The sequence below is a fragment of the Desmodus rotundus genome, chromosome 6, assembly GCF_022682495.2.
Source record: "Desmodus rotundus isolate HL8 chromosome 6, HLdesRot8A.1, whole genome shotgun sequence".
NCBI lineage: Eukaryota > Metazoa > Chordata > Mammalia > Chiroptera > Phyllostomidae > Desmodus > Desmodus rotundus.
Genome location: NC_071392.1, coordinates 79,467,409 through 79,494,737, shown reverse-complemented (window position 1 = coordinate 79,494,737; position 27,329 = coordinate 79,467,409). Strand labels below are relative to the sequence as shown.

The 27,329-nt window shown below is 46.9% G+C and overlaps 1 protein-coding gene across 3 annotated transcripts in view; it reads right to left on the bottom strand.

Moving 5' to 3' along the window:
• LRGUK (leucine rich repeats and guanylate kinase domain containing) overlaps positions 1-27,329 on the bottom strand; it is a 96,357-nt gene that overhangs the window by 13,984 nt on the left and 55,044 nt on the right. The window contains exons 14-17 of one of the 3 annotated variants that reach the window (XM_053926663.2): positions 26,510-26,711; positions 26,085-26,180; positions 9,158-9,279; positions 8,824-9,011 (exon numbers count right to left, since the gene is read on the bottom strand). In XM_053926663.2, coding sequence (XP_053782638.1) covers positions 8,877-9,011; positions 9,158-9,279; positions 26,085-26,180; positions 26,510-26,711 — 555 coding nt within the window. In that variant the 3' untranslated portion in view covers positions 8,824-8,876. Of the gene's footprint in view, positions 1-8,823; positions 9,012-9,157; positions 9,280-14,915; positions 19,929-26,084; positions 26,181-26,509; positions 26,712-27,329 lie in introns of those variants that run through there. The other 2 variants (XM_045191145.2, XM_053926662.1) reach the window with 2 other exon arrangements.

The window sequence follows — 27,329 nt, the reverse complement described above, 5'->3', positions numbered from 1 at the left end:
ACACAGCACCTAACTCATTGAATACACCCGATAGTGTTGAGGCCTGATCTGGAAACAGGACAAATGAGGGCGGGGGAGGGGCAGGCTCTCCTGTATTTCACCAACATCACCATAACCATCATCACTAAATCCTTAGTAGGCATTTGATGGGGACACAAAGATCAAAAGGTTTATAACCTGGTGGTAAAAGGCTATTTAAAAAGGTGGATAAAAAAGATAAGCTAGCACATGCTGTTTGATAAATAGCACAACAGAAGTTTGCACAGAGCATCTCGGGGAGTGTGGGCCTGTTCAGCAACTGCCCACATACTGGGTTTCTTCACTGTAATCAAACCTAATGTATACGATTCTCACAATTGTAACTACAATTGTATAAATTGTATACAATTCTTACAATTCCAAAATACAGTTTACAGAAAACATAAATTGGCAAGTGCTTGTTTTCAATAAATGGCTATTCATTTCTTAAGGGACTTATAATACTACTTATTTAAACAGCAAATGCATGTAAAATACACTAATCTGTGCTTGCAGTACCTTAATCTGAAATAAACCAGTTTTGATTTTAATGTCAATACCAGGCTCCTTCCTAAATTGATATTCACTTAAAATTGCATGGAAAATAACAAACGAGTGTGCCAGAGAAATTGTTACCGACAGTGGTTAGCTAGATAAAGAGAAGGGGAGTGAAACAGACTCGACATTGAGCTTAATAAGCTGGGAAGCAGGAGCCTGCTCGCTAGCCAGGAAGCTACAGCTTCGCACTCCAGGGAGGACAGCAGTGCTCTGCCAAGGGGATTAACACTCTTCCCTTCTGGCCTCCAATACCCGATTGTTGACGGAGTGCCGGGGAGGTGCTGGACCACAGAGGCCTGGCAGTCTAACTAGGGGGTGGGCCCTACCCAAAGCCAGGGGAAACTTGGGAAGCTGACTGGTCATGGAGAAAGCACCTGGTCCAGCCCGACCCCGAGCTCCTGGTAATAATCGCAGAGGAACAAAGAAGCTCTCTCTCTTGCTTGAGACCTGCACTCGCATGGCGCATGCCCCTGTTCTCATGGCCACGTGGCCCACGGCCTCCTCTCAGGGAGAGATCCTGAATAGCGAAGCACGGCAACGGACTACAACTGGAAACACCCGCGGAGCCAGCCGGACGTTGGACTGGACTAGACTTTAACATGGAGCAAAAACCCTGGGCGGTGCCCTTCACCCTGGCCCTACTGATGTCAATGTTAGCCTTTTCCTATGGCAAGATGGATGGAGAAGGGACACTGGGAAATCAGGAGGGGAACCCCCTTAACTGTACATCATCAATCAACCATACCACGGAGCCACACACCCCCACGGGTCTCAGGGAATTCTTTTCCTTTAGACACCACCAGAAGCTGGCTCCCTCCGATGACAAGAGGGTCCACGCCATAGCTACAGTGCTGAGCCCACGACTCCAGGCTCACTGCCTGCATAGCCTTGCAGGCTAGCGGAGCTTCAAGAGTTTGCATGTCTTTTGGGGAATTTTTTAAGACTCAAGTTTCAAGGATTAAGTCGACGTGGTTCTAAAAACACTTCTGCATTGCAAAAACTTATGTGCAGGGGTGGCTCTGCTCTGTGGGGATGCCAAGACTGATGGACACTGAGCATCTCTGAGAAAGTATTCACACCCTGGAGACCAGAAGCCCCCCCCCCCCCCCCCCCGCCAACCCCCGTATCCCCTGCACACGCACATATACCTTAGCACAAAGCAGGAGCTCCATACTGTTTTTTAAATGTAAAACAACACAAATTTGGGAGGGGTAATATAAACAATGAATAATGATTACTACTCTTTATAATCTGGACTAGAATTTGCTATCAGCTGTGGCTAGCTTGAGAAATTGCAGTCAAGCTTTTGAAATTGCCCCTTAGAAACCCACGGCACGTGACAGCTAACCCGTGGACTCGCTGAGCATGGGCCCTCAGGTGGGTATGTGGCTGCCAGACCAGTTCAGCGCCTCTCTGTCAGCTCCGTGTTTCTGTGGGAGCAGGGTGAGGAGGAACTATTTATGGGGTGTTGGGGAGGGGGTCAGGAATGGGACAAGAAGAGAAGAAAGGAATCCACTCTTTAAATTTCACCATTTAGGTGCTGGCTGGTGTTGCTCAGTGGGTTGAGTGCTGGCCTGCAAACCACAGGGTCACCCGTTCGATTCCCAGTCAGGGCACATGCCTGAGCTGCAGGCAGTGTCTCCAGTAGGGGGTGTGCAAGAGGCAACCACACATTGATGTTTCTCTCCCTCTCCTCCTCTCTCCCTTCCCCTCTCTCTAAAAATAAATAGAATCTAACAAATTTTACCATTTAAAAACTGTATATTTAAGTAACCCCATAGATATGCCTATAACGTTTCATATTACTATAAAATTACTACAGATTGACCACATCTGCTGTCCTCCTCTCAGGGAAATTTATTCTCCCTCGAATCACGCTGTACCCGTGTATTCAATGGCTGTTGTGATTTCACTCTGATTGTCCTCACTGTTCTCCTATATCGATGCTGGATTTTAATTACATCATGACCGGGAAGACGACAGTGGTCATGGAAGCACGGCTTTGGGATCTTCCAGAATCCCCACGTAAAAGCAGATAGAGCAACTAAGTAGTAAAATAAAAGGCATATTGAAGCATTTATAAGAAAACATGGTGACAAGGTGTTTCCTCAAGCCCCCAGTACAGGTGCTAACAGCCCCTAAATCAGCATGGTACCAGTTTCTATGCAAGAGGATGCAGAAGGAAGGAAGTGGCAGGGTGACTAAAAGACCTGAGAACAGGAGAACCCAAAACAGCTCAAAAGCATTCTCTGGAAGGCACAGCAGGACAGCTGGGGACCACAGCTGGAACGTGCTAGGGGCTGTTCCCACTCTAACAGCGGTGAGACTACCGGACCAGGCAGGCTGGGAAGGAGCTGGAGCTGCCATGAATTCCTGAGACTGACCCCATGGGCCTCCCTTCCAGGCAGGGCCTCCTCACACGAAGGAAAAGCTGGGGGAGTGGAATGCTAGGTAATCGGGTCAGGGTCAGTACAGACAAAGGAAAGAGGGAGTCTAGACCTAAGTGGGGAGGGAAACACGGCCAGGAATCTCAGAAAGAGAGCGATCTTATATTTTATCCCCATTTGAAGAAACCATGCTGCCTTCTCAAAGCTTGAGAAACCGAATTTCACATAAATATGAGAATTTTTTGGTCAAACTCCGTGCAAAGGTATTATAAGAAAAAAGAGGAAATGGGTAAAATAACACCTCTACATGCAATAAAAGCTTGCTCGTAAAACAGATAAAGTCCACAGTCCATGGCTTCAAAATAAACCAAAGACATTAAGTAAACGACACACCGCATGAAGGAATGAATAAATTAGGATTTTACAAATTCAGAAACGACATGACAGAACCCAGGAAAGAATCAGAAGTATAAGGGGGGAAACCACCTTAGGAAGAAAAACTAAACTAGAAAGAACACAAGAGTGAATAAACACAATAAATAATGCCATAAGGGAAAGAGAAAGTAAGTGGAGGAAAGTTTTTAAACTAAAAAAAAAGTGGTAAAAAGGATTCAAAAGACATGACAAATATTTAAGATAGCCGAGGTAGAACCAGCATACAAACCATAAGTGTCCTTGACGAAGGAAACCAAAACAAGGAACAGGACATATTAAACAAACAAACAAAACAATGAACTATCAAGCGTAACAGTGTAACAGACTGTTAACAGGTGTCAGGAAGTACTGTTCCCGTGGCCCTTTCTCTATTCACTAGAGAATAAGCTCAGATAACAAAACAACTAGAGAGACACTCACTTACGTTCTAGTGATGAGTGTTAAGTTCCTACACATCTGAGAACCAGGACAAAACGAGAGTGCGAAGAGAGAGGGTGGATGCCAACTGTCTGCTCTGATGGTGTGGCCGTAACACAACCACCACCGACGGGGGTGCAGAGGGAAGGGGAAGAACGTTTCCCCCCCCACTTTTTATAACTGTTCTCAGTGTTTACAACGGGTGCTGGTAACATTAGTATTGTTACTCTGAGACTCTTCTGTGTGTGATAAAACAAATGAAAAATTTAGTAAGCTATACTTTTATCATTCCCTATGCGTTTCAGAGTCAGGATTCTCAGGGTGGAAGGGAAAAAATATGTGTAACAGAGAAGAAGTCAGGTAAAAATCCCGAAGTCTTGAAATCTGCATTGGCTGTTTTAACTCCTGAGGTGTGCTACCTATCCGCGGAAGAGGCCTGGAAACGGCGGCCTCCCGGCTAGCAGTGAGTGAGCATGGGGGTACGGCCATCTCCTGCTTAGAGAAAGCAGAGCTTCTTGGAGAAAAGGCCGATTGGAGGTCTGGGACAGGCGAGGAACAAAAGAGCTGAGAGTATCTTGTCGTACTAGAGGGCAAGGTGGCTACGGAAGACGACACGGGTCAGGGCAAAAGGACACGGGCGCGGCTTGAAGGCTCTCACTGGCCGAAGGAAGAGTACTTTCAAGAAGGATAAAAAAGTGCAGTGGGCGGACACCCTTCCATCTGATGTGCATCCACCAAGACCATAAATGATACTTTCACGTTAATAGGTCACCGATTCATTATGTGAGCTGTACTGCCCGGTAACCAGGTGGCAGGTGGAGGAAGCATCTCCTTCCATATTATTCCAGCTAAGGAACCCGGTGCTGAACTCTGCGCACTGAAAAATGCACTTGAGCAGAAGAAAGTACTTTTCTTCTGGAGTCAAAACAGAAACCTGTGAGCTGTGTAGCCTTGGACAAGCTCCCTGAGCGGACGGTCTCAGCACTGGAAGGAACCTGTGCTTTGTCGACGTCGGTGTCCACGACTGTGTCACCAGAGCCACTGCTCCCTGGCCCTCGCTCATTCATACAACTGTCCTGCCTACTCTGCCGCACGCGTGCACTTGCGAAGTTGGCTTTGAATGAACTGATCATTCGGCTGTTTTTTCTAGAGAACTGGCTGCCGGTAACGTGGCCTGCTTCAGGAGCAAGAGTGTCCCCTAAGGAGGTCCGAGGAACTCGTCGAAGAAACAGATACAATTGAGATTCAGAAAGCTACTCCAAGAAGGCAAAGACCTAGATGCAGTAATTCCAGGGCAAAAAAGTCATCACTAAGCCCTCACCACTTCCACGCATGCGTGCAGGGGGTCGGCCATGCAGAAAGCGGCCAGGCTGCTATCAGGCAGGGGACGGGAGGCGCAGTGACACCTGACCAGCAAAACACAAGGACTTAAGAGTCCTGTACCGACAGTGTAGGCGAGTGTCATATCAACGACAACTTCTCACTGGGTACTTTTGTGACATACTTTTTGCAGCAGTAAAGAAGAGCTGTGCATCTTTAAAAAACTCAGACCTAACGAGAAAATTATGTTTAAGAAGTAAGGCTGATTAAAACTATATTTATAGTTCTCCTAGAATCTTTGAGAGACGTTCAAATTAATGCGCTTTGGGAGTCATTCAGAAAAGTAAACACCACTTAAGCTATGAAGCGAGAAGGGATAAAGCAACAGAGGAGTGACTGAATAAGCAGGGGATGAGGCAGTGAGGACACTGAGTATTTTATTAAGTGATTCAAATCCATATTAAATTATGGTCATACAGAAAGCATTGGATATTGATAATCTATTGGAGTAACTAGCAAGAAAAGGGATGTTACCAGCATTTTTTTCCCCAGACTTGAAGATAAGGAATAATATTCTTGGACATTTCTTCCTAAGAAAGGCAGGTTAGCTGGGTCCTGGAGTGAACCCCCAGTGACCCTGGGTACAAGAACAGCGGTGGGTACATTAGGAGTCAGTGATGCTAAGGTCCCCACGCTCCATCAGCCCGTCTTCTGCTCACAGGAGGAGGGCCGCAGTAGAAGAGCTATACATACACTGACCTGACCCACCCGCGAGAGGAGAGCAGAGGAGTCACTACCAGACTGTACGTTCCATAAGGACGGGGACCAGGTCCATCTTGTTCTGGCGTCTGGAACAGGGCCTGGTCAGCCAACACCTGCCCTAGAAGGAAGAGCAAGTCCAGTTCTGGCATGCATGGTAGGGATGAGCCCAATTCAGGATGGGCAGAGATGGATGAATGAGAGGAATAGAAGGGGAAGGGAAAGGGGCAGGGGGGCGAGGGGAGCTATGATTTAAACTCCAATCCATTTTTGTATACTGGCATTGTATCGAATAACCTTGTCAGGTGCACTTATTTCCTGAATTTACATCAGTTACTTCTTTACACAACTGGCCTGGCACATGGTATAAGGTAAAGGGGTGCAAGAGCTGAGGGCCTGAACCCCTCCCGCCCTCCCTGCCGGCCACGGTTGCCATAACAACAATGAACCCTTGTTTTATGGTCAATAACTTAGGAAAAGGCTCCGTGAGCGCTTGATACAATGACTTTGGAGGGCAGATATTCTTAGCTTCCCTTTACAGAAAGGAAAATGACATCCCGTAGCCGATCAATGACTTTTAGAAGATCACCCAGGGGGTGGCGAGACTGTCAGATGAACTCCAAGTCTGCATTTCCTCTCGGGTCAAGAAGCCAATAGTTACATGCAGACAGAGGCAAGCCAGACTCAAAAAACACCCGCAGACACAGCGACACACATAAATGCACACTTCCCCAGCGGTCACAACCCGTGCACGTGTGACTCCCAAGGAACGGAGTCGCTTCCACAGGACGCAGACAACGGCAGCCTCCCTGTTCTGCAGCCACACCCTGCCAAGCGCGGCGATGCCTTACAGCACACGGGAAGAGTGTGTGAGAATGAAGGGAGCAGACGGAAAGGCCTCGGGGACGAGGTGAGCTTGGGGGTGGGTTTGAGGGGAGGGGACCCTGGGCGTGTGGAACTTCATCAGGCCCCCTGACAACAGGCGGGGGGTGAGATCTACTCCCCTCCCCCACCTGCCGCCAGCCAGGTGGCCTCTTCGACTCTCGTATTGCCTTTTCATCCACTCTTTCCTCTCCCATTTCTCCATACTGTTCATTAACTTTCTGTGGAAATGTTGGAGGTGAATTATTGCTAAGAATGTATAATGTTGTTTTTTAAAAAAATCTCTGTTCCTGTTCTCACTCCTAGGTGCCCGAGTGCCCTCACCCAAGGAAGCTATCTTTAACGAACTATAGAAATGACCCCTGAAAGTTTAGTCTTTATCTGTAATTCGGCCTGGAAGCTTTCTAAGGGGCAATATGCGGACTGGTCAGGTTTCAAGAAATCATGAACCCCCCCGACTGGCAGCGGGGGCACATCAAGGGTGTGTGTTGTGCATCGGTGTGTCGAAGCACAGCCTAACGGGGCCGCGAGCGGGCCCTGGCTGTGAGGACACAGAGTCATCGTTCAGGAATAAATAAAGGTGACAAAGACCCGCGTTCTGGAGTGCACATTATGCATGTGCCACGTCCTAGGGGAGATTACAGAACAAGCTATTAAGCTCCGGGAAGCATAGAGCCGTGCCACCCAAGGTGGACGGGATAGCAAGTGCAGAGGGCATGGTAGACTGCCCTGGAAAGAGCTGGATTTCCCAGGACCGAAAGGACAGAAGCTGATGGCTTCCTCCTGCAGGAGGAGGACCCCTGGGGACGGCAAGGTCTCAGGGGTCAGCACTAGGCACAGGCCCTAGCAGGACAGCATGTGGAGAACGCCAGAGTGGCTGGCTCGGAACGGAACTCAGGGTCTCAGAGGAGCAGCCCAGAGCAGCCCAGGGCACCCGTGCAGCAAGGTCTAGAGGCCCAGGGCTCTCCCCCAATGGCCCAGGACGGTAAGGGCCTCAGGGTTCTTGAACTTAATCCAAAGAAGGGGCGTGATTCCCCCTCCTAATGACTGATGCTTGATTTCCCACGGATCCTAGGTGGGTGGGAACAATTCCAGATTTATTTTGGACATGTAAACACTCACGTAGCAGGGAACGCATTCATATTATTTATAGGGTCAGAGTCTACTGCCCCTCCCAGCCTTTGGCCTCGCCACAGGGAACCGCAACAGCAGTCTAATGCGATCTGTGTGGGGAGGCCGGTAACGCCCAGCTGCGCCAGTGAGATTCTCTTGCCTTCCACAGTCTGAACCAAAGAGGCAGAGAGCAGTTGCTGGGAATGGTGGGCACAGAGCCAAGAGGTCACGGAGAGTTGGGGCTGCCGTGCACGGGAATGAGTGCAAATTATGTAGAGGAGGCCAGCGGAGAGGGAGAGTGCCTGGAACACATGAGAAAGAGAAGCAGAGGTGAAGGGAGCAGAGCAAGCACCTAACTTTCTAACCCTAGCTCGTTTCTGAGGTCTGCATGTCATCCCTGCTCATGATGCGCTAGGAACCCACTCCCTGTATTTTTATAATGGAACTACTTCTACTGAAGCTGATTTGAATGGGTATCCGTTGCTTCCACCTCAAACATCCCACTCTTATGACTCAATCAGAGAGGAATGCATACGCCTGGCTACACCGCTGCCCGAGTAGATGGGAAGTAGCCTGTCTGATTCTTTAGACCATGGCCCATGGCTCTGACTTTAGAAGATGATGTGATGATTTCCTTAGATCGGGCTGGGCTTAAGGAAACACATCCAAGGCAAATGACAACCCAAGTGAAAGTTCTGTCACTTCTGAGATCTCTTCGTATTCCCAGAGCATCACATGCAAACCACTAAAACGGCAAATGAGCACCTCCTAATTTGAATGCAGTGTCAACTGCATTCGGTACTTCTCCAAGCTCTCAGACAACCGACAGACAGGGCTACGTGACTGGATTCAATAGTGCCACGTTACGAAAACAGGGACTCCTTGCTTGAACGGGCTCACTCTGAGACCCAGCACGGGAACACTAAAAGTTGTACCCCAACAACAAAGCGAGTTTTCCCTGGAAGTCCATGTGTTACGGCATTAGTTCTATGGTTGTGCTTTTTCTATTCTTGCTAAGCAGAAGAGCCGAGTGTTAGGGTGTAGACTCGGAGGCTGGGGGAAAGGTAGTCTTGAAATGTAAACTGAATATTCTATTTTTAGACCCCACGTCTCTTCATAGAGCTGTAGAAAGAGGCAAGAAGACTTGTCATCACAGGCCAGCAGTCAGGGGGGTTTCGGTGAGAAGTGTTCCCTGCAAACGTCAACCCCCACTGCTGTCTGACCCCCTGCAGCCCTCCCTGTGGCTCCGCCCATCTGTCCCTCCTTACCACTGGTGTTTTTTTGGTTGACAGTTTGGTCCATAATTTCATCAAGTAGTTTCTGTCTGTAGAATCCAGGGAACTATACTTCTTAGATGATCTTAGAAATTTCGGCTGAGTTGGCTTAGTATCTGGTAGCGGAAAAAACACAAAGTTTAAAATAAAAGGCATAACATAGGGTAAAGGAAATTTTCTCAAGTGAGAAAAATGTTTGTATCTGGATTTGTCCAGGTACCACAGCCTGCAGGTGTAGAGTCTGGATGGCATCTAAAGTCACGAAGAAGAGAGGCATTCAGCTGCCTGGGGTGAATGAAGGCTTCTGGGGCAGAGAGAGTGACTCTGCAGAGGGGCCCAGGAGCACGTGTAACACAGCCAAATAAAGACTCCAGGGGCCGAGGTGGGGAAGAGAACGAGGTGGAGAGGCTAGATCCTGGGCCCTACCAAAACCAAAACCAAAACCAAAACCAAAACCAAAACCAAAACCAAAACACTTGTCCTTTCGATGGGCCTGTAAGAATAAAGCATTGTGAAAAAGACCAGGTAAATTTGAAAAAAGTTAAGATAAAATTTAAAGAAATAGAAGCTATATTCATTGAAATCATTTCTTTGGAAAAGATTATATATATAATAAAGGAAAATACATATAATACATACTACATATATATGTAAGGTTTATATATATAAACCTTGCTCCTCGTTCCTTGTTCTAGCTTTCTGAGACATCAGGCATTTGTACTATGGTGCAGACAAGCCAAGTTCAATCTGATACAATGCAGCTATACTTCCAACAATTGAATGACTTAAGGGTTTCTCAACAACAAAACGTTCTGGGTGAAGATGACTGTTACACTGTGTGGTAACACCATCAATCACTTCAACGACTTGGACTCCTATAACAGTTACACAGAGTTCTCGATATAGTTTCTAATGTCTTAGCACATCAATGAACAAGCGATTCTACTTCTCAGTGGAAAAGAAACTGTGATTCCTGCGGGATGTCAGAATGCCCTACTACGAAGTTTCTTCATGCAATCTTATTCAAAGTACCTAAATTAAAGTCAGCCTTGAGGCAACATTAAAAATATACAAAAATTACTTTATGGCACACAAAAAACCAAGTTCTTCAGTCTATAGACTAGGTAAATTTATTTAAGTACCTCCAGTGAAGCATAAATGAATTTAATGATGCATGACAGATTTTAAAGTTATTTTATGGATTACTATCATTACCATATGCAGGAAAATATAAATGAAATATCTGGGACAACCAGAACTACCTCTCAAATTAATTTTAAATAGCTTAGACCTTTTAGTTAAAATTATATTCTTTTGCAGTCAAGTGAATTAAAATAATATTGGTATAAACCATTTTAAAAGAATAAGCGGAGAGCCCAACCTAAGTAATCAGTGCAGTAGAAGCCACGCAGCTGAGAACAAACACGTGTACATGTGTTTAGTGTCATATCCTCACACAGACTAAACGGGACCTTTCACTGCATCAAAGGAAGGAGAAAATGAGAGACGTCGATGATCTCCTGTTACAGGCCCACAGCCACGGCAACAACTAGTGATGACGTCAGAATCTGGCGGTCAGATAGTGAATGTAGCTGACCCTTGGAAAACACGGGCTAGACCTGCACGGGTCCACTTATACGTGTACTTGTTTCAATAAACACAGTAAATGTATTTTCCTTATGATTTTCTTAACCGCACTTTCTTTTATCTAGGTTTATAGTGTATGCTACATATAACATACAAGATGTGTGTTAACTGTTAGCAGTAAGGCTTCCAGTCTGTAGTAGGCTATTAGCAGCCAAGCTTTGCGGGACTCCGAGGTTATACATGGATTTTGGACCCTCCGGGAGGCTGGCACCCCTCACCCATGTGTTGTTCAGGGTCCGCTGTATCTTGAAGACCAAAAATCACTGTTTTAATAACCAATTTTTCTGTATTGAGATTATATATACAGTAAAGTAACCGAGTCACTCTCCTGTTCAAACACATGAGATGGAACACTTTTTAATACAATTTAAAAACATTGAAATAAAACCTTGCAAAAAAAAAACAACAGTAGAGATTGCTTGAAGACACATGGAAAGGTGTAACTTGAAAATAGCCTTTAATTTTCAGATAAAAGTACTCAGATAGCCAGATGATTTCCATACTGTTCCGTTTTTTTCCCCCAACTCAAATGGAGCTTTAAAAAATGTTTATTTAGGTAATAGTGAGGTAATAGTAGTAGGTAATAAAAATGCTGTGTGCAATTTTTAACAAGAGTAATTTATACCTAACATAATTACATATACATACAATATATAAACTGTAAATACCTATAAAATCCCTGCAAAAGACTCTCAATATTGAAATATACAATCATAAACATGGCCAAAAACAAAGCACAAAAATCTGCTATACAATTAAAAATATTTATTTATTCATAATAGGACAATTACACAATTTGTAGTGGAAAATAAAGGGAAAAGCTCTGCTCGCTAGGAAGTGTTATCACAAAACTAAAGGCGCCAAAAGAACCTATTTTTCAGGACAGAAATAAATCTTAAAAGTCTTGTCTGTCTGTGCTTACAAGGAATGACAGCAACCTGAAAAATAACCATCTTACATAATATCCATAACGATTTTCCACAGCAAAATAAGCTTTTATAGTAGAAAGCTATCATGTAAGTCCGAGGAAATACAGCAGTAATGCTCGTGTTGCATGGCAAAATGAATACGATTACTACCCTATTCTAACAGTAAAGTACTGTATTCTGGAGCGTTCAATCAAAGCAATAATCAGCTATTTAAACAGGGAACAGATTCCACACAGGACAAAGAAAAGCATGCGAATGTGCATTCTCACACAGAGAGGAGGAGGTTCAAAAAGCGTTTCTTGCCATTGAACTTCATACTTCAAATGCAGAAGCCACGTACCTGGAATGTCTGCAGTGGAGTTCAACTAAGGGTTCAATGTCTGGACACTGTATTCAGAACATGCTAATTAAAACATATGATGAAAGTACCCCAAATTTCAGTTGTTTAAAATGGATGAGTTTATCATGAAGTAGTTCATGGACACTCTGAAGGCGATACCATACAGGACAGGTACATTTCTTTTTTTTTTTTTTTTCTTTTTCTTTTTCTTTTTTTAAATATATTTATTGATTATGCTATTACAGTTGTCCCATTTCCCCCCCCACTCCACTCCAGGACAGGTACATTTCAAGAGCAGAAACTTGATCCCTAAGATCTGGATGTGTACAGAATTTGGGGACGAGAAGACCGAAGAAAGGGTAGCAGTGGCCAGCAGGAACCCCGAGGGAGCCTGGATACCGCTGAAGGTTTCCTCTCGCCCAGCGATGTGTTTGGTAACTAGAGTTCTGATGCGATCCCCACCCGACCCCGCGCCTGTGCCCGCCTCTGGTGAGCGTGGTCTTTGCCCGCCAAGGGCTCACCCTTCAACAGCTCTTTCAAAGGTGTTTTGATTCCTCCAGCAGAGACAGCGTTTGCCTTTTTTCACTTTGCTTTTCTTTTTGTCTTTGGAAACTGGCGGCCTTTAGACCTGATAGCTTGTAGAAGCCAGTCTGTGTCTCGACCCACCACAGAGAGAAAACAAACGCCCACTATCTGCTAGTTTCGTCCCGAGTCAAGTACCCTGCCAGCATTCACCCCTTAACCCGTTTGACACATGAAGTATAATGGCCTTTGACTTTATCAGTAGTCAAATAATAACAGTACAAACACTAGGTAACATGTATTATGTCCTCTGTGCCAGGTGCTATTCGACGAGTCTTTCCTGCGTGTGCCACAAGTTTCAGTGTGAATGTCCGGGAAAGAATCTATTGATCTACGGAATGTCTGGCTGAACCTCAATTTCTTTTCAATATTATTATAATTCTGCTTAAGCTCCTTAATTCAATCAAGGCTGTCAATGTTTTTAAAAGGATTTTCAGAGAAGAGCATCCCACTTGCCAAACTCTTACACCTGCTCTGACCAGTGTTGCCTCTATTCTAATTAATGATAAAATGCGACTTAAAAATTGTTTTTACACATGAAAGCAACCCAGTGCCAATCAACAGATGAGCGAATAAAAATGTCGTGGTGCATGCATACAATGGAATAGTACTCGGCCATAAAAAAAGAATGAAATCTTACCCTTTGTGACAGCGTGGATGGACCTAGAGGGTATGATGCTCAGTGAGATAAGTCAGAGAAACAAACACCATGTGATCTCACTTACATGTGGAATTGAAAGAACAGAATAAGTAAACGAAACAGAAACAGACACACAGACACAGAGAACTAACTGATGGTTGCCAGAGGGGAGGGGTTTTAGGGACCAGTTGAAAAAGATGAAGGGAGTAAGAAGAACAAATTGGTGGTTACAAAACAGTCCCAGGGATGTAAAGTACAGCATAGGGAATACAGTCAACAATATTGTCAGAACTATGTGTGACGCCAGGTGGGTACCGGAAATATCGGGGAAGCACTCGGTAAAGTACATAATTGTCTAACCGCTAAGCCGTACACCTGAAACTAGTACAAAATAGCATTAAATGTAAATTGTAATTGAAAAATAAAATGTAAAGTTCTTAAAAAAATTAGCTTTTGCTGCTTACATGTTAATACTAACAAACACATCAACACTAACTATGCGTCAAACGTTGTTCTGGGTGTTTTTCAATATAGCAACTTATTTAATCTTCACAATCACCTTGAGATGCCTAATGTTATTATCGCCATTTTATACATGAGAATTTCATCATTTGCCCAAGTTCATACAGCTAGATCATACTGAGACTGAAATTTCCAATTATCATTTTGACATTTAGTGTTATTTGAAATCATAAATCTACAAAAATAGTCCTCAGCTTTCCTAATCATGAGTATACTCTCAATATCACCTTTAAGGTCAAAGATTTGGTCTTCTAATTTATTCATCTGCCATCAACACAAAGAAACAGGCTCTTCTTATCCTCTTCTCTGAATGCTTGGTCAGTAAAGAAAGGTGACTTCTAGAATTATGTCCTTCAAGTTGAACTAATCAACCGTGTCCTAGACACTCTATAAACAGTGCGATTGTCTGGAGTGAAGTGTGGAGGAGGATCACACATTTCCCCCTTCTCCATGTTCTGCCAGGGCGTGGTGCTAATGGCAACATAGCGTCCTAGCACGCGGCTGTACTGCACGCTTTCCCCATGACTTATTTTTCAATCCCACTGGACGGCTTGATTATTTTCAGATTTTAGTATAAAGACATTAATCCGAACATCCTCGCACACAAATTATTTCCTTACGATAATTCTTGGATTAGAGTTACTGGGTTAACGATGTGAACAATTTTTAGGGTTCTGACAGATACTGTGAAACTGTCCCCAGAAAAGCTGTGCCGGTTTCCTTCAGCGACGACACAGAAGGTGCACTTACCCTTGGGCTCGCCGAGAATAGGTGTGGATTTGTTTTCCATCTTTGCCGGCCTGGTACCCAAACAGCGTCTATTTGGTTTCAACTTATAGTGAGGTTAAGTACATTTTGATATATTTATTGGTTTTCATTTCTTCTTTTGTAAATTAACCAATCACGCCCTTTGCCCAATTATCTTTTGAAACTTGAAAATAACTGATTGAGCCCTTTCCACATTTGAAGAAGGCTCTCTTATGTCCATTGGAATCATTCCCTCTGCTGATCTGAATACGAGGGGCCAGATTTCCTTGAAAAGGCTGAAGATCATATTAGGTGAATGACTAAAGCCCATGATTTTTTCCCCCATAAAGGTAACTTTGCTGAGAAACAGCAAATGGAAGCGACATAAACTTCGTCAATGTAGATGGGAAACTGACCATTTAAAAATATTTATTGTACAATTGAAAAGAAGGAGTTTCCTTTACACCAATAAAATCAATAATAACAATAAAACCCCCTCACCAGACTGCAGATGGTGATCTCTCCTACTCCTTGCCTTGGACCACAAACAAAATGTCGTCCAGCTGCACTGACTCGGAGACCCTTACGCCACCAAACAAAAACAGAAACACACACAGAAACATACACTACCCCTGGGAATGAGGCGAGAGGCCTTCAAGTCAAAGGACGAGAAATTTGGCTCCTCGCTTCCCATCAGGACCCTAATGAAAATGCAACTGTACCCCCCCAGGAGCCTCAGAAACAACTGCCCAAAGAGGGATGTTTAACGTTCTTCCCCTAAGTGAGGTATTGGTACCTCCCAAGTAGCCCATACACCACTCATAACCAAATAGGTGGTCTCCTTACTTTTTCCCTCTTTCACAATCTGCCCTCCCCACACATCCAATCAAGTAATTCTCGAATCTCCATCTCCGCCACAATGCCTCGTTCCAGGCCCTTACTGTCTTGTCAGGACTACTCTTGTACAGTAGCTCCTCAGCCACTTTTCCTGCCTCCTATATTGCCTTTCTCAAATTTGGCCTCACACCATCTCTAAACAGGAACCTCTAAGATAAAAATCTGACAGCTCCACAGCTCCCCACTGTTGGGAGATCAAGTTTCCCAGGTCATCGGCATAGCTCAGAAGGCCCACTGAATTTACATATACCTAGAGCTCTGGGTCATTAGAATACGCTGTGCCTGACTTCACGCTTGGGCGTGTGCTGTTTGCTCTTCAGAAACTGTCCCCCCTGTCCCATCAGTCAGCTGATGAACTCTGCAACCTTGAAGACTTAGCTGAAGGACAACCTCCTCTGGGAACTATTTCCCAATTCCATTTTCACACCCCAGGCAGAATTCCACGTCCTTCTCTGGTACCCTTAATGACAGTCTGGAAAAGTTAATACACAAATTCCTTGCCCATCTGATGCTAAACTTAGCCCAGTATGCTGCAGGGCCTCTGGCTGCCCAACTCCCATGGCGCTGCTGTGAACCCTGCTAGCTGTCTCCTCCGTTAAAGAGCAAGCTCCTTGAAGTGCCCCCTCATTGTCTCACTGTCTGTAGTGACTCTCAGAGCGTCTGGCACACAGGAGGTGCTCGATCAGTGCTCACCGAATGAATGAACGTAATACAAATAAGTAATATGTTTAAAATTCGCCTTACTACTTTCACGTTGGACAAACCAGATAAATCAGAGGATGGTTACCACACAGGCTTTTAGTTTTACGAGAGGATCGCTGTGTCATGGATTTTAAAACATCAATTTCCTCTACTGTCCTTGAAATAACGATGACATACATTCAATTCTGTGGACACATACCTTTGGTGTAAGAAAAGACACATTTATATAGGCATTTATGTAGTCGTCAATTACATTTTTAAAATACAGAATGCCGAACGCAACTTTGCATGCCATTGTGTACTTAGTATAATAAGTATTCAATAAACATGGTGCAACTTTTTAAGAGTTGAAACTTGCGTTGGCTGCTTCTTTTCTGGGAATGCAGGTTCCGTACGCTCTGGGAGTGGGCACAATGGGTATGTCTAAACAGGACCCTGTCCCCAGCCGGAGTGGATTGGTTTAAGAATGAACACTTGAGTTGATTGCTTTCTAGGAGTGGGAGCTGCCAGTTGTTAAATACGATGTGAAACTTGAGAGGTGTTAGTGTGCAGAGGCTGATACACGGTCATTTGGACCAAAGAGAATACAGCCCACATGGAGAAAAGAGAGATGACAATTGATGAGAGTCCAGATGACAAGAGTCCAGGAGATAAGGATCCAGTAGATGACAACAATAATGCAGATGACAAGGGTCCAGCTTCTGCCCAGTAACTGCTCCCCAGTCTCCCTGCACTCTGCCCTCCCCTCAGTCTGGCTGAGACATTCCGCCCCCTTCTGAGCCATTCACAGGAGTCGGCTTGGGCTGGATGCCTGTCACTGGCCAGCAAGAGAATCCTGATGGTAGGAATACACGAAAACAAATTGGCCTGAACATCCCCCCACTAATTCTTTTAACTGATTCAACCAGATGGTTCGGCATAACGAAGGTATGAGCTAATTTACATAAGGCTCCTGTTCAGAGAGAGAGGAAGCTATTCATTTTGAAATAGGTTTCAAACAAAGATAAATTTAACGCAGTATGTGCCGACAGCATCTAAAATGTTGGGTCACGGTGTCACGCATGACAAGAACTTTTCCTCTTCCCTTCAGAAGGTTCCCACGAATCTGTGGATTTGGAATCTCTGGGGGGTGGGGTGGCAGTGAACCAAAAACCAGAAACTGCAACCACTTCCTCTCTCAGCGTTCTTGCTGCTGCACCCCTCAGGGATGTAAGAGGCGTGAGAGAACTTGCTAATCTAGACGCAGTTTTTTCTAACGAGCAGAACAAAACTGAACGGCGCCACCTCGGCCAGAGCTGGCACTGCTGTTGGGGTGCACGTGCGTCTGACACCAGGCTCCTCGCTGACATAGATCCGTGTGACCCACGCTATCGGTCGGCGGGGGTGCCTTTTTATAGGGGCTACTCTTCCAGGCTGTGATGACAAGCTGCAAAAGAGGCCCCACGGTGCAGAGATGGGCTGGCTTCTAGGAACCCACTGGCTGGACAGTGCCAGCGGCCCACTCCCGGGCTGGCTCCGGGGTGCAGGGGGAAGTCTGTGTCCCAACCGACAGCGTCCTGGCCACAGCTTTCCATCCTGGGCAGCACTTCTTCAGGGGCCACTGTCACGGTTAAACCGTGGTGCTCTGACTGCCCCTCGCTCGCAGCCTTCCCTGCCAGCCACCCTGCTCCTCGGCAGATGGCTGACCCTGGGGCGCAGTGGGGCTTTTCCCCTGTGGGGCTCCCCCATGTTTTCGGGTACGTTTCTCTTTGGTTTGCTGCTTGGAAGCACTGTCCCCGTGGACAGAGCTCTCTCTGGGCTGACTGGTCTCCCCCACAGGCTGCTGGGAGGGGGCTGTGCCATCCGGCCCTGGGACGTCTGCAGCAGTCCCGGTCTCCTGAGACTGTCGTCCCCTCTCCTGAACCTCTGCTTTTCTCCTCGGACGCTCTGGAGCAGGACCATCCGGTGTGGGCTCTGCGGAGGCCTCTGCATTCTGGAGAGTTCTTCCCTGTGCAACTCCACCCTCTTGAGATGGCTGGTCTCTGCTGAGGGTGGTTTTACTTTCTTGAGATAACCCTGCAGGACGCTCTCTTTTCAAAGATGGTCCTCTTTTGGACACAGCTACCTTCTGAACCAGGTCATTTGGGGGGGGGTTGGCACGGGTCTTTTTTCTGGAATATTGTGCTTTTTCCTTTTCCTCTTCCAGCATTTGGGGACCCCTCGGCAGTGGTTCCATGTGGAGTGGCTCAGGAATTTCTGGGGTGTGGCCTTGGCTTCTCTGGTTCCCCTGAAGGGGGCTGGGGTTCCAGTGGGCGGCCCCCTTCGGGAGTGTGGCTCTACTCTGGGATTGTGGCTGCGAGGCCTTCTGGTGGCTTCCAGACGTCACCTGTTTCAGGTGCGCTGGTCCTTTAAGCATCTCCCTTTGCACTGGAAGTTTTTTTTTCCTAGCTCCCACCTGCTGCACCGGCACTTGGTTAGGGGGCGAGGGCTGCATCTCTGGAACCTTCTTGCTGGAGGCGCGGCCTACTTTGGGTACTTGCCTCTCCTTTGCAGGCCTTGCCTCCCGATGTGTCCCCACATTCTGAGGTGGTGGCCGTTCCACTGAGGGCATGGGGAGGCGAGGGAGCCTGACCCCTGGAGCGTCTTCCTCCTGCAGCAGGGTGGGGGCCAGCTGTGGTGCGGGCTCCTGCGTGGGGGCGCTGATCAGAGGGAGTTTCACCTCCCTGACTATTTCTTCCTGGACGTGCTGAGGACTGTGGCCCGGATGGGGGCTCAGCTGTGGCGGTGGTTTTGGATGGGGAGGGCTGATGAGAGGCAGTTTACTGGGGTCGCCTTCCTGAGCTGGTGGAGGCCTTGGAGAGGGCATCACGGTTTGATCTGAAGCTGTTTCTGGAGCCTCCTCCCTGCTGGGTGAGGGGAGTTTGGGGGTGGGCCTCCGACTCTGGAGGGGAGCAAGGACCCGAGGCTGGGGCAGCCTGGTGGGAGCCAGCCGGCTTCTGGAAAGCAAAGTCACTGGGTCTTCCCTGTCCTGGCTCTGTTCGCTCTTTGTTGGGTCTTGGGGATGTGGCAGTCCTGGGTAAGGAGTGGTGACCCGGTCACCTTCTACTTTGGGGTTTCCCTCCTCCAGAGGGCCTTGAGTATCTCCCAGAGATGGCCCAGGCATCTCGGCCCCATCAGGGTCAGAAGGCTCTCTTGGGGGATCAGGATCGGGCCTGTGGGGTGGCAGACTGGCCGACTCAGTCTCCTTGTCCTGGGTTCTCTGGGGGCTGAGGGATGTAGGGCCAGGCCCCTGTGGAGGTTCAGATGGGGGCGGGTCGGTGGTAGTTTCCCTGACCTCCCCTGACTCCTCACCCTGGTTCTGTGGAGGGCTGTGGACTGGAGGTGGGTCAGGGTACCGAGTGGATGCCTGCCCTGCTTCACCTGCTACCGTCTCGGAGGTCCCGGCCTCACTCTCAGGGAGAATATCCCCTGCCTTCTGGTTCGGGGCTAAGTCTTGGGCCTCCTGGGAAATACTGAGAGCTGATGAGCTGGGCTGTGCAGGAGGCTCAGCACTGACGTGACTCCCAGGAGAAAGCTCTTTTGGAGGGGCTGCCCCCTCCTGCGTCGGCTCCTGGTTCCAGGAGGAAGCCAGCGTCTGGTTCTCAGGGACCTGTGCATGAACCTGCATCCCAGAGAGATGCTCTGGTATCCGGGCATCTGCTTGCTGTTTTGCCAGGCGCCTTGGGGAAGGAACCAGGTGTGCTGGTACCCCAGAGGGAGTCTTCTTGTTAGAGGGGTCTCCTGCTTTGACATAAAAAGAAGTTAGCTAAAAATATCTCAACAACTATGACTATGTAACTTTAGAAATTAATAACAAAGAATATTCTTCCCTTTTTTGATGTATGTAGGCCCTTGAAAAGCATAAAATTGCACATACAGAAAAATATAACCACCCTTTCTCCTTGGGGATACGAAGTGCCTGGAATTCTCTTATCGAGAGGAACTTAAAACAATCTTTGTCCACTGAAAACATGAACTTTAATAAATAAACATAAAGGGCTTATTCACAGAACCAGAATTTATATCCAGGTCTGAAAGTGGCAAGGAAATTTTCTCAGCAAATGAGATTGAAACTTAACCTCCTTTTAAAGGTCAATGCCGCATTTGACGGCAGCAACTAGACTGACATCTAAGCCACATGAAGTCCCATCTATGTCCTTGGTTAGTGGCAGTCCCCTCAAAGAAACTGAGCTCTGGGAGGAGTCACATCAGTTCACTGACACCCGGCCAGGGGCAAGCAGCTCAGCTGGCACTCAGTAAATAGGTAGGGGGTGCAAGGAGGAGGAGGAGGAGGAGGAGGAGGAGCAGGAGGAGGAGGAGGAGGAGAACAGAGCTGGTGGAATCATAAGGCACCATGGCCTGGAGAAGCTGCTCCCAAGGACGTCCACTCAAACTGCTACACACCCCCTCTCCCCCCAGAGCTCCCCTTTCTCCTCCGAGTCTACTCTGGCATACGAATGGCTCTCAGAGGCCACTAACAAGGGTGATGCTACAGACGGGGGTTGCTTCCTTTGTTCACCACGACAGCGAGTTCTCAGGGTGACTCTGGTCTCAGGGACAGTCCTCTGGACACTGCTATCCCAGCAAGCACTTATTTATGAGAGCAGCCTGATATGTGCCCACGGTCCCTACGTCGCCATCTGCAGGCTGTGGCTCTGAAAGGTCAGTGGTCTGCAACGGCCTTGAAGGAACTCAGCTCAGCTCTCTTCCGGGCAGACCTGAAACTTAGAGACTCCATGCAAATCAGACCCCCGAGGGGATCCCAGGGTGGTCCACCCCCAGAAGAGAACCAGGCTCGTAACCACCAGTCTCTCTCTCCCACAAGGCAAGCTGAGCTTGGACTGCTCCAGGTTCTCATTGAATCTTCTGGGGCAGGCGCATGCCCTGTGCATCCCGTCAAACCAGAGGTTTCTGTGGGGGCGTGCGCGGGGGGAGTGGGGACTGGGAGGACCTTGCCTCTGGGTGGGGCTCCTGGGGGGATGCCCTGCTCATCATTCTTCTCCCCCAGTTTATATGGCTCATAAATTACAACACAAATTTAGTCAAGAAACAGGTTAAAACAAAATATAATCACAGAGAAAGTATCTAGAATAGGCACATGCATAGAGACAGAAAATAGGTTCGAGGTACCAGGGCCGGGGGAGGAGGGAGTTATTACTTAATGGATACAGAGTTTCTCTTTGCAGTGATGCAAAATTTTGGGCACAGGTAGTAGTGATGGTTAGGAAATGCTGTGAGTGTAAGTGATGACACTAAGTTGTACACTTACAAGGCCTAAGGGGAGGGCTGGGGTGGTGAGGAAGGGTGGTGGGAAAAGGCAGAAAACTGTACTTGAACTATTTAAAAATGTAAAAAAAGAAAAAAGCACAAAAATAAAAACAAAAAACGATGTTTGAAATGGCAAATTTCATGCTATTTTTTTCCACAGTAAAATAATAGAGCAATGTAAGAAGAGTGACACCCGAAGCCGAAGGTTCTTCCCATCTTTAAGCCCTCCTGGTTTCCTATAATCAGACATACAAGGACCCCCCCCCCCCCCACTTTCACAATTTAACGGTTCATATAATTTGGCAAAGGCTACCATGCCCTTTATTATCAATAAAGGCCCCACTTTATGGACTGGTAAATTGATCAGTTTCCCGTTTGACTCATCACCATCATTTCCCTCTGTCATTAGTCAGAATTCTGAAAAATGATTTGCAAACAGAGTTCATTTTATGATCTCTACAGTGAGAACTGAGGGTGGAAGCTGGACCGGCTTTTAAGAGCTTTACTGGAAGCACCAACTATTCCAGAAATAGGCTGGGTAGAAGCATATGGAGGGCAAGGAGAGACCTTGCACTGAGCTGTGAATAAAGTGGGTTTTTCTTACTTTCATAGAAACTATATTGTTTACTCAGGATGTTTTAGTCTTCACACTTTAGCAATGAACATTTACCTGCGTTGCTATAGGAAAAGCAAATAAGGCAATTCTGTACCTTAACTGATACACATTTTTAATTAATGGTATATCTAAAGATCTCGAGGGTTTATAATCACTCGGTGTCCGAAGTTACCATTTCATACATGCGTTAAATAAAAATTCAATCAGTCTCTCCCCTCCTGAAGGGTTACATCTCCGGGGCCAGGCTGGCGGGCCCGCGGCACTCAGCACTGACCAGCGGGGGCTTGCTTACTTCCCCTCTGTGTGCCACTCTCACGGTTAAAGAGAAACTAAACCTGCAAACTCAGTTACAAATAAGCAACAAAGGACTATTCGAGATACAGTCATCTAATATCACGTCCTACATCTGGGAGAAATTCTCAGGGTGCGCTGACTCGGGATCCCTGTGTCTACAAAAACAATGCCGTCGGCCACCAGGTTCCTGCTTGTGGAGAAGCCCGACCCACTCTCCAGAGGCTCTGCCCGCGCTGGGGGCGCCTCTGTGCTGGGGGCCAGGCTCTAGCCACGCTCTCTAATGCTATATAGAGGGCATTGCTGTTGTTGTTGTTTTTTAAGGTATGGGTGTTCAAGTGGTTTCTCTAAATGAGTCATTACGGGTGACATCGAGGATACGAAATAAGGCTTGCTGTTCCTACTCCTGTTTTCTAACCGCACAGACAAAGCTGTGTTTCCCAGAATCTTACATTTTTTATTTCCCTCTCTAACCTCCCATAGCTCCATTTTATATATTCAATATACAGGGTCTGGCACAAATAACATCCCTTTTTTATTACAAAATCATAAGCATGTAATTCTGTAACATAACAATATCACACTCAAGCACGTCTTATGGCATTTTAGGTGAAATGTTCAAATTAAAACTATAAATCATTATACCTATATTATTACCCTACCAACCACACTCAAGCAGGCGTTACTTCTGCCAGACCCCTAATATAAAATATTCCGCTATACTGAAATTATTGATTTTTGTTTTCAGGGGTCCTACTTGTACAAATAACGTATTTACTTGGATATACCTAAACTCCGGAAACTAAAATCAGAGTGACCCAGCTTCGAGCTGGGCAGAGAGGGGAGAGCTGGCAGGGCCAGCAAGGACACCCTGGGGGAGTCAGGCCGGTGGCTTCGAGGTGATTAGGGTGGGGACTGTCCCCCGTAGTGAACTTGTACACGCCTGGCCCACTGCTCCTTGGCAGCACCTCCTGGCCCTGAAACTCAGAGGCCACTGGCTCTCCTCGTGGGCCACTAGAGACACTATAAAAGCTTAGAATAAGGACGGACTATGTTAATGAGAATATTTTAATACTCGCTTGAATAATGTTTGGCCTCCATTAGGTCAAGTTCATTCGTAAGCCATCAACTGAATAAAAAAACAAAAAACCCCGAAAACCTTCCTCCACAGATTAACTGTATAAATAAAATAAAGTGTTTGGCTTCTTAAGAAAAACACATTATTTTCTAAAATACTAAACCTGCTGGAAAAACAGGGACTGTTGAGGTTAGCAATTTGATATATTAATCACAAACACTCTCATTGACTTTTTAAAAAGAAGGAACTCAATCAGTCAATAACTGGCCCATTTCAGTTATTAGAGGATCTGAGATCTTACAAATTCTACAATTCATTCTTTTCAGTAAGTCAAACAGGCTAACCTAATTACTACAAAAATGTAGTTTTATTACACCTTTAAAAAAAATGGGAGTCCATTTTCCTATGCACACCTCATCTGGTCTATTAATTCTGCCAGTGGCAACAGCACAGGGTGGCCTGAGATTCTGTGGGTGCAGGGTACAGAGACAAGACAGAGAGACGAAGCCTCACTGGCTGTCAAGGCGGAGACAGAGCCCTGCCCAAGCACCACCCTCAGAGGTGCCCCCCGAGCTGCCGACTCAGACGCAGACTTTCCTCCATTACTCAGAACTGGTCAGGCCCAGGGGACCGACTCCTGTTTATCCAAACCCACCAGGGGCTGATTTAAAAGCCTCAACACCAACTTATTAATTTACAATGGGAGGATGGGCCTGGCTCGGGGAGCGGGGTAGGGTGTTCCAACGTCAGGGACAGCCCCCACAGGGACAGGCCCACCCGGGGGGACCAAATTAAAGATCAGAAGTTTGCTGGGTTAGCCAAGATTTAAAGCCAAGGGACGTAGATTTCCTCCAGAGAAACTGAACGCCAAGCGACAGAAGCCTCATTAAACAGACTGCGCTACTATCTACGCAATGGGCACGGCTCGCTAAAGTGCCCGGGCCTGATGCAGAGAATCGGAGAGGCACTGGGTGCACACAGCAGCAAGCTCCTAACCTAACACCCCCAAACTGTGGGCAGAGCCCAGCCCTCCGCTCCTGCCCATGCTCAGCCAGGGCATGCTCTCCTCAGGTACGTTATCTGCAGGAGGTCACACCCTCGCCACTCGTCTCCTAAGAGACACATGGAGAAGGAGAATCTGTCATTACCTGGGTGTTACCAGTTTCACCTGCCTTCTTTCCAGACTGCCAGGGACACCTGACCCGCTTTCAGTCTGGTGAAAGCACGATGCTGGCTGGCAGGCCACGTCCCCCTTGGTCAGAGTCACGAGGGCCAGAAACCACGCGTGCACGGAAGGCTGTGGCCCATCGCCACAGCAGCGAGAGCCTTGGGCTATCATGTCACTGTAGTGACAGGGGAAGGGGTTCAGTCCATTGGAGGGACCTTCTGTGTTCACAGTCACGGTAGTAAAGGACACATCACACAACATTTACCACGTCAGCCGCTTCGAGGGCACACAATTCACTGGCATTAAGCACATTCAACTGTTGTGAATTCTGTCATTGTCACCACCATCCACCCGCAGAACTTTTCATCATGGAAAAGCCGAAACTCTGTACCCGGTAAACACTGACTCCCGGTCTGCGCTCCCCCAGCCCCTGGCCGCCACCACTCTGCTTTCCGTCTCCGTGAGGTTGACTACTTCAGGCTGTTGGGAATAATGCTGCTATGAACACAGGTGGACAAATACCTGTTCAAGTCCCCGCTCTCACTTCTTTGGGAGGCACAGACCCAGAAGTGGAATTGCTGGGTTATATGGTAATTCTATTTTTAATTTTTTGAGGAACCGCAATATTGTTTTTCAGAGCAGCTACACCATTTTACATTCCCAGTTTCTCTACATTCTTGCCAACACGTGGGTTTTTTTTTGTTTTTTTTTTTTTGTTTGTTTGTTTTTTTAAATAATAGCCACCCTAGTGTGTGTGAGGTGGGTTTGGGGAAAACTTTTAAGTACATTTCAAATTACTCGTGCACCAAAATTCTAATTCAGGGCGTTAGGATCCTGGATTCCAAGGAGGTGCACTCTTATACATCCTGCGTCATTGCTGCCCACACACAACCCATGAGGCCAGCAGGGAGCATTCAATCCACTTAGCAGGACAGTAAAGTGAAGCTCTGACCAGCTAAGCAGCTTGCCCAGAGGAGCAGCAGGGCCAGGGCCGGGCTCATATGCTCTGGCGGGTGTTTTCCCACTGTGCTCTGCGTGCAACCTTCTGAGGGCAAGGGCAACGCAAAGAAAACGGGGAAGAAATCTCTTGGACCAAAACAACGCTAAATTCAAAGCTGCCAAGCAGAACACCACCTCAGGGGACCCCAGGGGAGTCAAACTTGTGGAAGGCTCCGTTCTGACCTATGAGGCTGACGGCCATGCCTCATCTACTGCCAACCTGCCAGGCACCGCTAGGTAAGTCCCCGAAGCGCAGTCCTCTGAGTTCCATTATGGTCACTGAGACAAGCAGAGGTGCAGGCCCAGAGGGTGACTCATCTGTGGGGACGATGGCCCCAGAGGAAGTGTGGGGATTAAGTAGTTAGAACCAGCTTGAGTTGATGAGTATTCAAATAACAGCTCAAAGATTTGCTCTCCTCTACACACACACACACACACACACACACACACACTGGCACAAAATGGCTAGGACAGTACCTGCAGCTGGAGCCAAAGCCGTGGCAGGTTGCTCATGTAATCCGAGGTATTCTTTAATGAGCTGACTCATCTGTTGGTAGGCAACATCCAGGTCGTCTGCAGCAAATGAGAGAGTGCGCTGTGAAGCAACAGAATCCTACCAAAACACAGTCAATTTGCAACTGCTGATGGCACTGATTTTTTAGCTCCATTTAGCTTTATGGATATTGTGGAAGGCAGAGCTCTAAGACTATCCAGCACGTGGACAGGGTGTGGGAACGGCCTCTGAGGCCAAACCCCTGGCAGACATTCAACAAGGCAACGGGGACCTCAGTCCTGCAGCCGCAAGTAACTGCATTCCCTCAACAATAGCAATACACTCCGAAGCGGGCTCTTCCCCAGTGCTCTGGCACTTCAGAAATAAAACTCTGCTGGAAGTCACCAACCTGCATTGATTACTGCATCAAAATATCCTGGAAATTCCTGATTAACTTTAATATAAGGGTCCACTCTGGAAACGGCAAATTCAATCTCCGCACGACTGAACAATCCTTTTCTCCGTAAGTATCCCTCATATTTCTTCTTGTCCATGGGCACCACCAGGATATAGCGAGGCTCAAAATAGGTGCACTTCAAACTTCTTACACCCTGTCCATTAACAAAAAAAAAAAGATAAATCAGAAACAGACACACAATTCATTCTGGAGATGTCTGGCACATAAGGTATAATAAGCAGTGTTGCACTGAATGATTTCTTTTATCTGTATATTAGCTATTATTTTCCTACTCATATCTCAAGATTGGATTACTTCTCCCTGTGCATTAGATATTAAATTATCATTGCAAATACAAGATTTCATTCCACCTGGTACCCTCTAACTCTAACAATGAGGAATTGTAACAGTGGGGAACTATAGCCCACCCCCCATTCTTTTGACATTGTTTCTGTAAGTGCGGACTCTGACTGATATGTAGCTTGTAGAGGAACAGCTGTGGGTATAAGAATCCTGGGAACTAACTTCAGAAGATACAGCCTCCGACCTCCAGGCATCCCAGCTCTGGGAGATTTGCTGACCTGCAACTGTGAAGCCAGAATGATTTAAAACCCGGATGGCACACACCACACCATCCCTTGACCAGTTTCGAGGTCCTTACCGGAATGGACTGCGCTCGTCTGCACACAGAGAACTTTCCAACCCCACCCCTTGATCTCTCGGTTCTGCTTCCCCTCTCCCTCCACACGAAAACCCCTGTCTGCACCGAGAC